The 14,829-nt window shown below is 44.9% G+C and overlaps 1 protein-coding gene across 2 annotated transcripts in view; it reads left to right on the forward strand.

Annotated features, from left to right (window-relative positions):
- Positions 1-14,829, forward strand: part of LOC132894272 (ribosome quality control complex subunit NEMF-like) — a 63,605-nt gene that overhangs the window by 14,871 nt on the left and 33,905 nt on the right. For both annotated transcript variants that reach the window (XM_060933888.1, XM_060933889.1), the window contains exons 12-13: positions 3,138-3,346; positions 3,567-3,749. In XM_060933888.1, the coding sequence (XP_060789871.1) occupies positions 3,138-3,346; positions 3,567-3,749 (392 nt within the window). The remainder of the gene's footprint in view (positions 1-3,137; positions 3,347-3,566; positions 3,750-14,829) is intronic.

The following is a 14,829-nucleotide window of genomic DNA, read 5'->3' on the forward strand; positions in this document are numbered from 1 at the left end:
AAATCGCTGCGTTTTTTTTGTTCTTGGAGAAAGATGCACGTTGGCCGTAAGTTTGTCTTGCAACCTGAAAAAAACGTAAGCGCCTGTAGAGTTTGTTTGACATGACAAAGAACCTCTGCGGCCAGTCTACGGCTCGAAAATCAGCACGTCATACGCGCGCCCTCCGTGCGTTTCACGCACGCCCTCCGTGCGTTTTTTGCACGTAGACCGACCGTAGGAGCACGTACGGCCGGTTGTGACCGAGGCTTTACATTTCAAAAGAGTCTAGATTGTGCAGTAGGGCTTTTGATGATGTACAGGTATAGGGCTATACTGTGATTGACATTTGATATAGAGTAGATATACACTGATCAGCCATAACATTAAAACCACTTGCCTAATATTGTGTAGGTCCCTCTTGTGCCACCAGAACAGCTCTGACTCATCGAGGGATGGACTCCACAAGACCTCTGAAAGTGTGCTGTGGTGTCTGACACCAAGACGTTAGCAGCAGGTCCTTTAAGTCCTGTAAGTTGCAAGTTTGGGTCTCCATGGATGGGACTTGTTTGTCCAGCACATCCCACAGATGCTTGATCAGCTTGAGATCTGGGGATTTTGGAGGCCAAGTTAACATGTTGAACTCTTTGGCATGTTCCTCAAACCATTCCTGAACAATTCTTGCATTGTGGCAGGGAGCATTATTTCCTGTTGAAAGGGGCCACTGACATTCAGGAATACTGTTGCCACGAAGGGGTGTACTTGGTCTGCAACAGTGTTTAGGTAGGTGGTACTTGTCAAAGAAACATCTACATGAATACCAGGACTTGAAGCGTATATGCAGAACTGTGGCCTCACTTTTTGTTTATAAATGCCTTGAGACCTCAAGAATGCATAGGAATAGTTTTAAGCATTAACAATAAATCCAATATAGTCATTTTTATGATTAAAATGATTCATATAGGTCGCGGTCTGAGTGAATGACCTTGACATCTGTGACGTCACAGCAGGAAGGCTGTCAGCCTCATCGCCATTTCCGCTATACTAAAACACAGAGCTGACTGCAACTTCAATCCTCCATTTTGAGCTAATTTATCACCATGCCACGTAGATGTGTTGCTGGCGGGTGCAGCAACATGACAGAAGGTGGATTTACGTTGCATTCATGGTCCAAGAATGTTCAAACTGCAAAGAATGCAAACGCGTTTTGCGAGAAGTTAACGGGCACATTGGGCGCCTACGAAGCGGTCTCTCCTCTGCTCTGCACATTTTACTGAGGACTCGTACGAAACCTCTGATCTGTTGAGGAGCGTTGGCTATAAGCCCGTATTGAAAGAGGGTGCAGTACCAACAATTAAAGAAAAAGAAAACTACAAGAAAAGGAAAGTATTTTTTTATTTTTTTTTTAAAGAAAAGTAAGTTCAGTTGCCCCAGTTCTCCCAGAGCGTGAGCCGAGGGTTGTTGGTAAAACCTGGGATGGAACGGGAAGTGATATATTATTGCTTGGGCAGTGACCTCCCTGCGGTTATTGCTAAACCCGGTGACGTCCCGTCCCGGGTTTTAGTAATTGCCTAAGCCGAGCAGTAATGGCGGAGTACTCGGTATGGAGAAAATGGAGAATGAGTGGACCAGCCGTCTGATTTCTCCGCTGGATACGCTTGCCTCAGCAGCAATATTTCGCCCTTATGTGGAAGAAGTGAATGAACGGAGAACTGAACGAACAACTGAAAGTCAGATTGTTTCAAAACAATCGGCCACAAGCTCGGCCTTCAAGAAGTGAAAACAAAGACGGGTAAGACACGACTGTCATTTGGATACAAAACAACAACACTCGTTGTTTACCTGCATTTAGATTAAAACATGTAACTTGTATTGTGTGTTTAAGTTACCGGTATAAGATTATTTAATTTGCTTCAGAATGTCTCAGTTCATCTGATTATTTAATTAGCCTTTTACAGTTTATCAGTGAAAATGCATGCATGAACATGTATGTTGCATAAGTTATAACACCTATCCTGTTTTAATGAGAGTCAACCCACAATCAGTGAAGTCAAATCAGTCTTAGTTGAGCAAGTCGGTAACGGGATTTCTTACTTTCATCGTAAATTTTTATTTATATGATTTTGGTCTATAGCTGTAAAAGGCCTCGGCCTTAAAACAGGTTCCCGCTGTGACGTCACACACTCAGGGCTGGCTGGCTCAGCGGGGCAGCTCGAATGCCAACTTTACGGTCGATTTTAACTCTCAAAAATATATATATATTTGTATTCCTATTTATGCAGCATACAAGAGTCAAGGATGGAGATACTGTCTACTCAGAAATGTACTTAAAAATAAAGGTTCTGCGTATCTCCTTTAAGGTTTTCCAGAAGAACATGGCCCAGTGCCTCAAACTTCCTCCACCGGCTTGCCTTCTTCCCATAGTGCATCCCGGTGCCATTTCTTCCCCAGGGAAGTGACACACGCGCACCCCGTCATCCACTTGAAGTAAAAGTGATTCATCAGACCAGGCCACCTTCTTCCATTGTTCCATGGTCCAGATCTGATGCTCACGTGCTCACTATAGGTGATTTTGGGGCTGGACAGGAGTCAGCATGTGCACTCTGATCATTCTTCAGCTACGCAGTCCTACATGCAGCAAGCTGTGATGCAATGTGTTCTGACACCTTTGTATTGCATTAACATTTTCAGCAGTTTGTGCTACAGTAGTTCTTCTGTGGGATCCGTGCACATCAACAAACCTTGGGCACTCATGAGCCTACTGCTGGTTCCCCGGTTGTCCTTCCTTGGACCACTTTTGGTAGGTACGAACCACTGCATACCAGGTACACCCTGGTATGACGAGACCTGCCATTTCAGAGATGCTGTCACCGGATCGTCTAGCCGTCACACTTTGCCACGGATCCTTACACTTGCCCACTTTTCCTGCTTCCAACACATCAGCTTTGAGAATTGATTGTTTACTTGCTGCCTAATATATCCCACCCCTTGACAGGTGCCATGGTAACAAGATAATTGGATTACGCTGCTGCTGCTGCATATAAATGCAACTGTGTGCAGACACTCCATTTTGTGCATTTTTTTTTCTACCGTTCACCAGTGGAGTTTATTAAATAATACAATGCTTTACGAAATACAAATGTAATATCAATGTTTTGCAGGAAGTGGACCGTTTGAAGGGCGAGTTGTTGGAAATCAATCTCCCCATTGTAGAGCGAGCTATTCAGGTGGTGCGCAGTGCTCTGGCTAATCAGGTGGACTGGGCTGAGATCAACCTCATTGTCAAAGAAGCTCAAGCAGCTGGAGATCCCGTGGCTTGTGCTATTAAAGAGCTGAAACTACAAACCAACCACATCACCATGCTATTGAAGTATGTTACGCTATGCTGAATCACGCGTGTCAAATTTCATGTTGAATAAATTGTTTTTAGTATTGTTCAAGTATTTGAAAGAATGAAAATTGTCAATATTGACTCAAAAAAAACAAACAAAACTGTGTTAAAGCCATAAATGGACTTTTTTCATTTCACTATTATCACACTTGCTATTAAGTTTAAGCTGACAATGAAAGATAAAACTTTCATCTCACAGGAATCCATATGTTGGTCCAGAGGACGAGGAAGAGGTTTCAGAAGATACTAAAGAAAGCTCTGAGCAGCCAAAGGGGAAGAAAAATAAGAATAAAGACAAAGGACAGAAGGGCAAGATTCAGAAGAATAAACCCATACTGGTGGACGTGGACCTTGGTTTATCTGCTTATGCCAATTCAAAAAAGTGAGTACTCAGCTTATAAACATAATAACATAATTGCATCTGTAGGAGATAATCCAGGAGCATTCATATGGTTTGATGCTGCAGTTTTGTTTTGTTTTTTGTTGGATTCTCTTTTTGATTCTAATTGTGATCAACAGAGGTGGGTAGAATAACAACAACAACTGTACTGGAGTAAAATTATTGTTCCTTTATATTAATAATGATAAGTAAAATGTAAATAAAAACCGAATACAGTGATTTGCAAATCACAAAAATGCTATATTTAACTCTTTACCCCTTAATGACGACATATGATGACCCCGTGTATATCCCATAATGACGACACATGACGCCGGCGTGTATGCACCATAATGACGACATTTGACGACTTTTTTTCTTGTAAATATGTTCTAAGGGTGAACAGTATATACATATACAAGGGTGGCTGTAGCAACTGCTTTAAGGGGTAAAGAGTTAAAATAGTACAAAGACAACATATCAAATGTTGAAACTGATAAATTTCATTGTTTTTTGAAGAATATATGCTCATTTTGAGTTTAATACCAGGAACAGGGTAACGAAAAACTGGAAAAGTTGCATGATGCTAGAAAAAAAACCCCACCAGATGGAACATCTCACAACTAATTAGGTTAATTGGCAGCAGGTCAGTAACATGATTGAGTATAAAAAAGAGCATCCCAGAGAGGCGGAGTCTCTCAGAAGTAAAGATGGGGAGGGGTTCATCGCTCTGTGAAGGACTGTGTGGGCAAACAGTGTAACAATTTAAAATAATGTTCCTCAATGTAAAATTGCAAAGAATTTGGGGATCACATCATCTATCGTACATAATATCATTAATAGGTTCAGAGAATCTGGAGAAATCTCTGTATGCAAGAGACAAGGCTGAAAACTGACATTAGATTCCTGTGAGCTTCAGGCCCTCAGGAGACACTGCATTAAAAGCAGACACATATCTGGAGTAGAAATCACTGTATGGGCTCAGGAACACTTCAGAAAAACATTGTCTGTGAAAACAGTTAATTATTGCACCCATAAATGCAAATTGAAATTCTACCATGCAAAGAAGAGCTATACATAAACAATATCCAGAAACACCGCTGCCTTCTCTGGGTCCAAGCTCATTTTCGATGGACTAGGCTGAAATGGAAAACTGTCCTGTGGTCTGATGAATCGAAATTTTAATTTCTTTTTGGAAATCATGAATACTGCATTCTCCAGGCTAAAGAGGAGAGGGACCATCCGGCTTGTTATCAGTGTACAGTTCAAAAGCCAGCATCTGTGATGGTATGAGGGTGCATTAGTGTACATGACATGGGTAGCTTGCACATCTGGGAAGGCATCATTAATGCTGAATGATATATACAGGTTTTGGAGCAACATGCTGCCATCTAGATGATCTCTTTTTCAGGGAAGGCCTTGCTTATTTTAGAAAGATAATGCCAAACCGTATTACAACTGCATGGCTCCATAGAAAAAGAGTCCAGGTGCTAAACTGGCCTGCCTGCAGTCCAGACTTGTCTCACATTTAAAACATTTGGCGCATTATGAAATGAAAAATTTGACAAAGGATACAGAACTATTGAGCAGCTGAAACCCTATAACAGGCAAGAATGGGACAAAAGTTCACAATAAAAACTACAGCAGTTGGTCTCCTCAGTTCTCAAACGTTTACAGTGTTGTTAAAAGAAGAGGTGATGTAACACAGTATTAAATGTGCCCCATCCCAACTTTTTTGAAACCTGTTGCTGGCATCAAATTCAAAATGAGCGTGTGTGTGTGTGAATAAATAAATATATATATATATATATATATATATATATATATATATATATATGAGTGATTCCACGCTTATGGGTACTGAAATGGGGACATGAACTTATTTTTAAAAATTCACCTAAAACCATTTCTTTTTTTACCATCAGGTCACAAAACATGTAATCGTTAATGAATGATATGTTAAAAGATAACTTTAATTTTCTGAGATGTAATAAAAACATATTTATATGCCAAAGTCAAGCCTATGAGTTCCAAAATGATGTCTGTTACATTACTTCTGTTACGATTGTCCATCTCGCGTCTGTTACAAATTAATTACAATCTAGCTATATACCATGTTAATCTTATTGAAAGAATGTGTATGTTTATTCTACTACACATGTTTATTAATTATATTTGCTAAAACATCACCTTCCTATGTTTCAAAAAGTAATTCTACATTGTTAAAATTGAGAATATATATGTCCACAACACTTCTGTTACGTTCTGACTTTGGCATATAAATATGTTTTTATTACATCTCAGAAAATTAAAGTTATCTTTTAACATACCATTCATTAAAGATTACATGTTTTGTGACCTGATGGTAAAAAAAAGAAATGGTTTTAGGTGAATTTTTAAAAATAAGTTCATGTCCCCATTTCAGTACCCATAAGCGTGGAATCACTCATATATATATGTGTATATATATATATATATATATATATATATATGTGTGTGTGTGTGTGTATGTATATATATATATATATATATATATATATATATATATATATATGTATAATACATATACACACACTGTGTGTGTGTGTGTGTGTGTGTTTATATAATATTGTGTGTGTGTGTGTGTGTGTGTGTATGTATATATATATATATATATATATATATATATATATATATATATATATATATATGAATATATAATATACACACAGTGTGTGTGTGTATATATTTACCAGCTGGGAGGTCCGTATCGTGAAATACCGTGACCGAGGTCTTGAAAGTACTGAGCGAGGCCCTCTGGGCCGAGGTCAGTATTCAAGGCCGAGGTCACGGTATTTCACCACACGGACCGACCTTAAGCTGGTAAATAATATATATAATTTTTTCTTTACCAAATTCTAACAGAAAACGAGAGCGCCCGAAAGGGAAAACCGAGCCGAGCTGCCATTTTGAATCCTCATTCACGGCTGTAATGCAAATTGCTTCCTCCTTGGTATACAAGTGCACTTCCATGGCAGGAAAAAAACTACATTTTGCTGCCTATGTAGTCCCCTATTTATACAAAATTGAGTCATTCAGGATTCAGCCATGTTTTTGCTCAGCATTAGCAAGTTAGAGGTTTTTAGCTTTTTCCTGAAATCTCATCTCATCATCTCTAGCCGCTTTATCCTGTTCTACAGGGTCACAGGCAAGCTGGAGCCTATCCCAGCTGGCTACGTGCGAAAGGTGGGGTACACCCTGGACAAGTCGCCAGGTCATCACAGGGCTCTTTCTCCTGAAATGTTTTATTTTATTTTGTCTTCCTCAGGGTAGTAAAACTCACTTTCTCTGTGAACACTGTCGTTATCCATGCTGTAAAATTAATGCTATTTTAAATCCTCATTCACGGTTGTAGTGCAAATTGCTTTCTCCTCAGTATACAAGTGCACTTCCATGGCAGGAAAAAAAACTGTATTTTGCCGCCTATGTAGTCCCCTGTTTCTACAAATAGGAGTCTGTAGTATCTGACCAGGTGGGTGGAGCACAGAAGCACAGCAGGCCAGAACTGAGTTCTCAAAAACTCTTTTTATTTTTAGCTTTTCAGCTTGTCTTTCACACTCTCCCAGCCACACGCACACACACAAGTGTTCTGGTTGGGGAGAGAGCTCCCTTTCTCGTCTCTCTCTCTCCTTTTAAAGGGTGTGGTCACTGGGGAAGACACACAAACACCGGTTAATTCCCATCAGGTGCAATGATTCCACCACTTAACTTCCCTTACTCCGCCCTCCATTCACAGGCCAACGCTTGGCCACACCCCCGCTGCCACATACCCCTACCGCCCGACTCAGGCCGGGGAGCCGTCCAGCCTGTAGCTGACTCCCCCCCCCCCCCCCCCCCCCCCCCCCCCCATGGGAGAGGAAGTCCGCCAAGACCATCTGTGCCCCCGGCCTGTGGACCACCTCGAACTTAAACGGCTGGAGTGCCAGATACCAACGGGTGATCCACGCATTGGCATCCTTCATGCAGTGGAGCCACTGCAGGTGTGCGTGGTCCGAACAGAGGGTGAAAGGGCGCCCCAGCAGGTAGTAGCGGAGGGCGAGGACCGCCCAATTGATGGCGAGGCACTCCTTTTTGATTGTGCTGTACCTGCCCTCATGCACTGACAGCTTCCGGTTAATTTGGGGACGCACCTGCCCATTGCCCAAGTGGAAACCCAGATACTGTACTTCCACCCGCCCAGTCGCACACTTCTTCGGGTTGGCTGTGAGACCCGCTCGCCTCAGCGACCTAAGGACTGCCCTTAGGTGTTCCAAGTGCCACGGCCAGTCATTACTGTAAATAATAATGTCGTCCAAGTAGGCAGCTGCGTAGGTGGCGTGGGGGCGGAGGACCCTATCCAGAAGCCGCTGGAATGTCGCGGGCGCCCCAAACAGCCCAAAAGGAAGTGTGACGAACTGGTGTAAGCCAAACGGTGTGGAAAAGGCCGTTTTCTCTTGGGATAGTGGAGTCAAGGGGATCTGCCAATATCCCTTTGTCAAATCCAGTGTTGAATAAAAACTAGCCGTGCCTAGTTGATCGAGCAACTCGTCAATACGAGGCATTGGGTACGTGTCAAATTTAGACACCGTGTTGACTTTTCTATAGTCCACACAGAACCGGACCGACCCGTCGGCCTTGGGAACCAAGACCACCGGGCTGCTCCAGTCGCTGTGGGACTCCTCGACGATGCCCATTTTGAGCATGGCCTCGAGTTCTTCCCGAACCACCTTTTTTTGTGTGTTCAGGCAGTCTATAAGGGTGGCTGCTACCTACTACCCCCGGGGGTGTCTCAACGTGGTGTTCTATGACGTGGGTGTGGCCGGGCAGTGGCTAGAACACGTCAGAAAATTCTGTTTGCAACTGGGCAACCTCCGTGAGCTGGGTCGGGGAGAGGTGGTCTCCACAGGGGACCGGAGTGGTGGGCGATGTCAATTTTCTTTTTTGAACCTCTGGCCCCAGCTCCGCTTTCTCCGGAACCACTGACACCAATGCCACGGGGACCTCCTCGTTCCAAAGTTTTAGTAGATTGAGGTGGTAAATCTGTAACGCCCCACTCCTGTCCATTCGCCTCACCTCATAGTCAACGTCCCTGACTTGCCGTGTGACCTCAAAGGGTCCTTGCCACCTGGTGATCAATTTGGAGCTCGACATGGGCAACAACACGAGAACTTTATCTCCCGGTGTGAATTCCCTAAGGCGCGTGCCCTTGTTGTACAGACGGACTTGATGTTCTTGGGTCTGCCACAAATTCTCCTGGGTTAGGTGCGTGAGTGTGTGGAGTTTGGCACGCAGGTCGATAACATGTTGAATTTCATTTTTACTGGTTGAAGGTCCCTCCTCCCAATTTTCCCGTAGCACATCCAGAATGCCACGTGGCTTACGCCCATATAATAATTCGAATGGGGAGAACCCCGTGGAGGCTTGTGGGACCTCTCGCACTGCGAATAACAGGGGCTCAAGCCATTTATCCCTGTTGCATGCGTCTTCACTTACAAACTTTCTAATTATGTTTTTGAGGGTGCGATTAAACCGTTCAACTAAGCCATCCATTTATGGGTGATAAACGCTGGTGCTGATAGGCTTAATTCCCAGTAACCCATACAGTTCGTGCAGTGTGTGTGACATAAACGTAGTGCCTTGATCAGTCAATATCTTTGGGGATTCCGACCCAGGAGATGACGCGGAAGAGTGCTTCTGCAATACTACGTGCTGAGATATTGCGAAGAGGCACTGCTTCCGGATATCGCGTTGCATAGTCCACCAGAACTAAAATAAAGTGATATCCTTGTGTTGACCGATCTAATGGCCCGACGAGATCCATCCCAATTCTTTCAAACGGGGTCTCGATTAATGGCAGAGGGCGCAAAGGCGCTTTTGGAATGGCCGTGGGATTTACTAACTGGCATTTGTGGCACGGCGTACACCACTTACGGACATCACCACGAATCCCTGGCCAGTAGAACTGGGCCATTATTTGGGCTAGTGTCTTATCTTACCCCAAGTGTCCGACCATAGGATTAAAGTGAGCCGCCTGGAATATAAATTCCCGGCGGCACTTTGGAATTAAAAGCTGTGTTATTTGTTCCTTAGTCTGAGTGTCCTGTGTCACTCGGTATAATCTATCCTTAATAATGGAAAAATAGGGGAAGGACAGGGTGGCGTTTGGCTGGAGAGTTTGACCATCGATTACTCTCACTTGGTCAAACGCATGCCGCAGCGTCTCGTCTCACAAATGCTCTAACGGGAAACCCGCAAGGGAATCCCCGAGAGAGGGAGGAGGAGCCTGCTTCTCCTCACTCTGATGCGGTGATGACGTAGATGGCTCTGTGACAGCTGCTCCCACCAATGCCACTCCGGGACCTCCCCCCGCTGAACTATGGCAGGCCCCACTCTTCACTAAATGCGTCATTAATTCCTGAAATCCCGGCCAATCAGTCCCCAAAATTATCGAGTGGGTAAGGCGAGGATTAACCGCCGCCTTTACTCTAAATTTTTCCCCTCGAAATAGAATGTGGACCGACACAAAAGGGTAGTTGTGAACATCCCCGTGCACACACAACACCTTCACCAATTGTGCTCTTCCCAATGCCTCGTCTTGTACCATGCTTTGGTGGATTGAGGTCTGATTACAGCCAGAGTCCACCAAAGCCTGATACGTATCCCCTTGGATACTCGCCGGTATGCGATACGCTCCGGCCCGATCGAGGGCGGTCCCTGGCGCGTCGGGGATCCGGACCACCGTGCCCACCTCCATCGCTGAGCACTGATGCTGGAGGTGCCCCGGTTCCCTGCAGTGTCAGCATACCGGCCCAGGCTCTCTCCCTGCACCGGTGTTCCGGAGATCACTCACCTGAGGGGGGGAAGACACAGACAAGGAAGTAGGAAATGGTAGGGCACCGCGGGTGCGGCGGGCCGGCTGGGGTGGAGCCGGCCCCTGCCTCCGCAGTGGGGGAATGGGGTGAGGACAAGGAACAGAGGGAGAGAGAGAAGAGACGGGAGAAGGGGAGACACGCTGTCCTGCCGTCAGAACGGCCGCCATATGGTCCTCCGCCAGCTCGATGGCCTGATCCAGCGACGCTGGGTGATGGCACTGGACCCACTCCGCTGTTCCTTCTGGAAGTCGGGCGACGAATTGTTCCAGCGCCACCAGACTGATGATTCCCTTGGCGTCGCAGTTGTTGGCCCTCAGCCACCGCTGGCAGGCGTCCCGGAGTTGCTGGCCAAACGCAAACGGCCGACCGACCTCCTCCAGGCGCAGCGCGCAGAAGCGCTGCCGTTGCTGTTCCGGGGTGCGACCCATGCGTTGGAGGACGGCCCTGCAGAGGTCCATGTAGACCAGCTGGCTGTCGGCGGGGAGCTGTAGCGTGGCCAGCTGCGCCTCGCCCATTAGCAGAGGGAGGAGGTGCGCCGCGCGCTGTTCCACCGGCCAACCCCCACGCCTCTGCTGCCTGCTCAAAAAGAGCGAGGAAGGCTTTGGGGTCGTCATGCGGACCCATCTTCGTTAGGGTGAGGTGGGGAGGGTCCGCAGCGGTGGTGATCGTGGACCCCGCCGATGCGAGCAGGTGCCGGAACGCCTGGCGATCTTCCTGTTGCGCCAGCAGCAGGGCTTCGAACCGTTGTTCCTGCTCCTTCCGGAGGGCAATCAGCGCCTGGTGCTGGCTCTGTTGGGCCGAAATAGCTCAGTAGGGAGAGCATTACACTGAAGATCTAAAGGTCCCTTGTTCAGTCCCTGGTTTCGGCACCACTGTAGTATCTGACCAGGTGGGTGGAGCACAGAAGCACGGCAGGCCAGAACTGAGTTCTCAAAAACTCTTTTTTTTTTTTTTTTTTTTAGCTTTTCAGCTTGTCTTTCACACTCTCCCAGCCACACGCGCGCGTGCGCGCGCACACAAGTGTTCTGGGTGGGGAGAGAGCTCCCTTTCTCGGCTCTCTCTCTCCTTTTAAAGGGCGCGGTCACTGGGGAAGACACACAAACACAGGTTAATTCCCGTCAGGTACAATGATTCCACCACTTACCTTCCCTGACTCTGCCCTCCATTCACAGACTGATGCTTGGCCACGCCCTCGCTGCCACAGAGTCATTCAGGATTCAGCCAAGTTTTTGCTTGGTGTTAGCAAATTACAGGTTTTAGCTTTCTCCTGAAATGTTTTATTTTATTTCTTCTTCCTCAGGGTAGTAAAACTCGCTTTCACTGTGAAGACTGTTGTTATCGCTATCCATGATATAAAATTAATGTTATTCTCCTGAGAAATGCTGGCAAAAATGTATAAGATTTTTGATAATCTTATAAATAAATCTTCTAAAAAAAAAGATAAATGTTGACAAAAAATGCTACTATGTTTGTTGTTGTGAACGAGCGAGTCGCCAGAGGTCCGTAACCGGGGTCCAGAACTGGGGTCTGTATCGTAGGATACGGACCTGCTCGCCAGCCAATCAGAGCGCAGGATTTGGACCGCGAAAAAAATAATGAATGTTATTTTAGTTTTTTACATTATGGATTACATGGGATATGCATCAGGAGTGACACACACTTAAGGCCAATTTATGCTGACAACCCAGTCCTCGCAGATAGCGTCGCAGACAGCGTCTGCGTAGCCCCCCCACCTTCGCAGACGCTCTGCGCGCACCTCCCAAAAATTGTGACCACCGCAGAAGCCTCGCAGACAGCGCCGCAGACAAGAGGGCTCTGATTGGTCCACTCTACATCCGCTGTACACGCACTTCCGCTTCCCTACTTTCCCGGTTTGGTTTGTTTTCACGACCGGCATTTTTAAAAACACGAGCGAAGATGGAGTAGAACGAAGAGCGGTTGATTGAGGAAGTACAGACATCTATACGACTCCAGTTCTAGTCATTATAAAAAAAAAAGTTCTAGTCATTATAAGTAACCAGAGGATAAACACTCCACTAACCACACCCACCAACTACTCCTAGCGACTTCGCGCCCCCTTGCGTTGTGCCGGTGAATAACATCGCGCACGCCTATTATCCCCGCTCAACAATAAATTACAACTGTCTGCGAAAAGCTATCTGCGAAAGCCTTGTCGCACGAGCATGCAGAGGCCTTTACACAAATGTCGTTGCAATGTTCCCATGGAAATTGTTGTATAATCTGATGTCCACCTGAAGCAGTTGAAATATAAAAATGTTAAGCACCTACCTTTTGTATGTTCCCCCCCCCACTGTAGTGGTGAATTTGGTTTTGTTTGAGCCTCAAATGCATTTCAGTTCAGACTTGGAAATGAGATGCTTGATATTAGTTAATAATATTGGGCCTTGTTTATCCATCTTTTAGTTGGGTTATGTTTAAATGTTTGTATAAGCCAGAGCAAATTGAAAAGTTTCCCTGGATTTTCAAGTTTGAAAAACGCTATTTTTTTCCATGTCCACATACGTATGTTGATATATGGCAATCGCCCATAAATATGCATGGCACAGCTGATTTGCATTAAGTAATGCACACAAAACCGCACAAATTGAAAAGCTCACAGAACGAAAAGTGCAAAATGACTGACTGTTAACAGCCAAAAAAGCATAACCAGCGGAGTCATAGAAAAGGCCAAAATATAGAGGGGAACAAAGAGTCCTCATGGGATGCTGTCTTAAAAAAGCTGGATGCTATGTCCAGAGCAGTGGAGCACACAACAGCAACTCTTAAGAGACACGAGTTCAGTTTTAAAGCATATATGCCAGTCGCTGCAAAATGTGTAAAGGTGAAAATAAAACTTAAAGCCAGACGGCCTTTCGATTTCATAAAATCGGTGAAATTTAGTTCCCTCTGAAATTTGGTCATTGTGATGCATGTTAATTTCTGTAATATCTCACGAAATATCAGGCCATTCTGTGGCTGGGAAGTTATTTAATTTGAGGGGATTCCTGAGCAAATAATGTGCATGAAATCACTCGCTTCGCGCACTCAAGCAGACAGAGGAAGTCCGTATAAGCATGAGCAGCTTTACCACCTTCTTCTTCTTTTGGGTTTTACGGCAGCTGGCATCCAGTGTTGCATTACTGCTATCTACAGGTTTACCTTGACCGTGCACTGACAGTTACATCATTCTGTCGCTAAACGAACCGCTGATCACACCGAGGTGCTCGCTAACTGCTGATGTTTATTAGTTTGGTCCTGTGTTTCCTTTTCTTCACAACATAACGTCTTTTCTTCTCACTTTCCGTTATTGTAGTCGGTCTTTCACGTTTCATTCGCACACTCGCGTCCTCCATTTTTCTCTCCTGTTTCAAATTTGTATCCCACAATGCCTTGCACGAACGGGGAAAGCCCACCACGTGATGCATGACATTTGTATCTTGAATTGGGTCATGGTGAAGCAGGAAAAAATAGCGGAGAATTTAAGGCCACGTGGCCTGAAATTCATTAATTGTTCGATTAAAAAAAAAAAAAACTAAGAAAATTGCAAGTCTGTGGTTCGAATTCAGTAGCTTTCGGTCCACTAAACAAAAATAACTGGGTGTCTGGGAAAATTCTTTTTATGACCTAAACTTGAAAAATCTGAAAGGCAGTCTACCTTTAGTTTTAAATTAAAGAGATGGCTGAATTTCTCTCATTTATGCAAGTACCATTTGCTTTCCAGATGCATGATGAGGCTGTAACATGCAGTAACTGTGCCACGTTAGGGCTGAAAAAGAAAAAAATGGGCTCTGGTATATTCAGGAACACGCCGGATTATGGCATGCAGCACACAAAGAGTTATACAGCTTTGTAGGTTGAGACATACCAGATCAGTCACGTGCATCTCTCTGAAATGTGCTTGTATCAAGAAATCCAAGGATGGACAAAACTTGGACATGTACAGAAATGGCACAGGATCTTTTTGTTGGCTGAATTCGTGCTGGCTCTAAAGAATTTCACAGCATTAAAAGATGATGCCATGGCAAACAGAACTGGCTTCATGGTTACTATATACGCAGAGCAGCCCACCCTCCTTTTACACAGCGGTGTTTCTTCTTCATTGAACGAGTCTGATTTACCTTGAAATGGATTTGGGTTGTCTTGCTGTATCTATTTTTAAAAATTTGATATTAATGCCGTGATTATGAAACAGC

Source organism: Neoarius graeffei, chromosome 11 (genome assembly GCF_027579695.1).
Source record: "Neoarius graeffei isolate fNeoGra1 chromosome 11, fNeoGra1.pri, whole genome shotgun sequence".
Taxonomy (NCBI): Eukaryota; Metazoa; Chordata; class Actinopteri; order Siluriformes; family Ariidae; genus Neoarius; species Neoarius graeffei.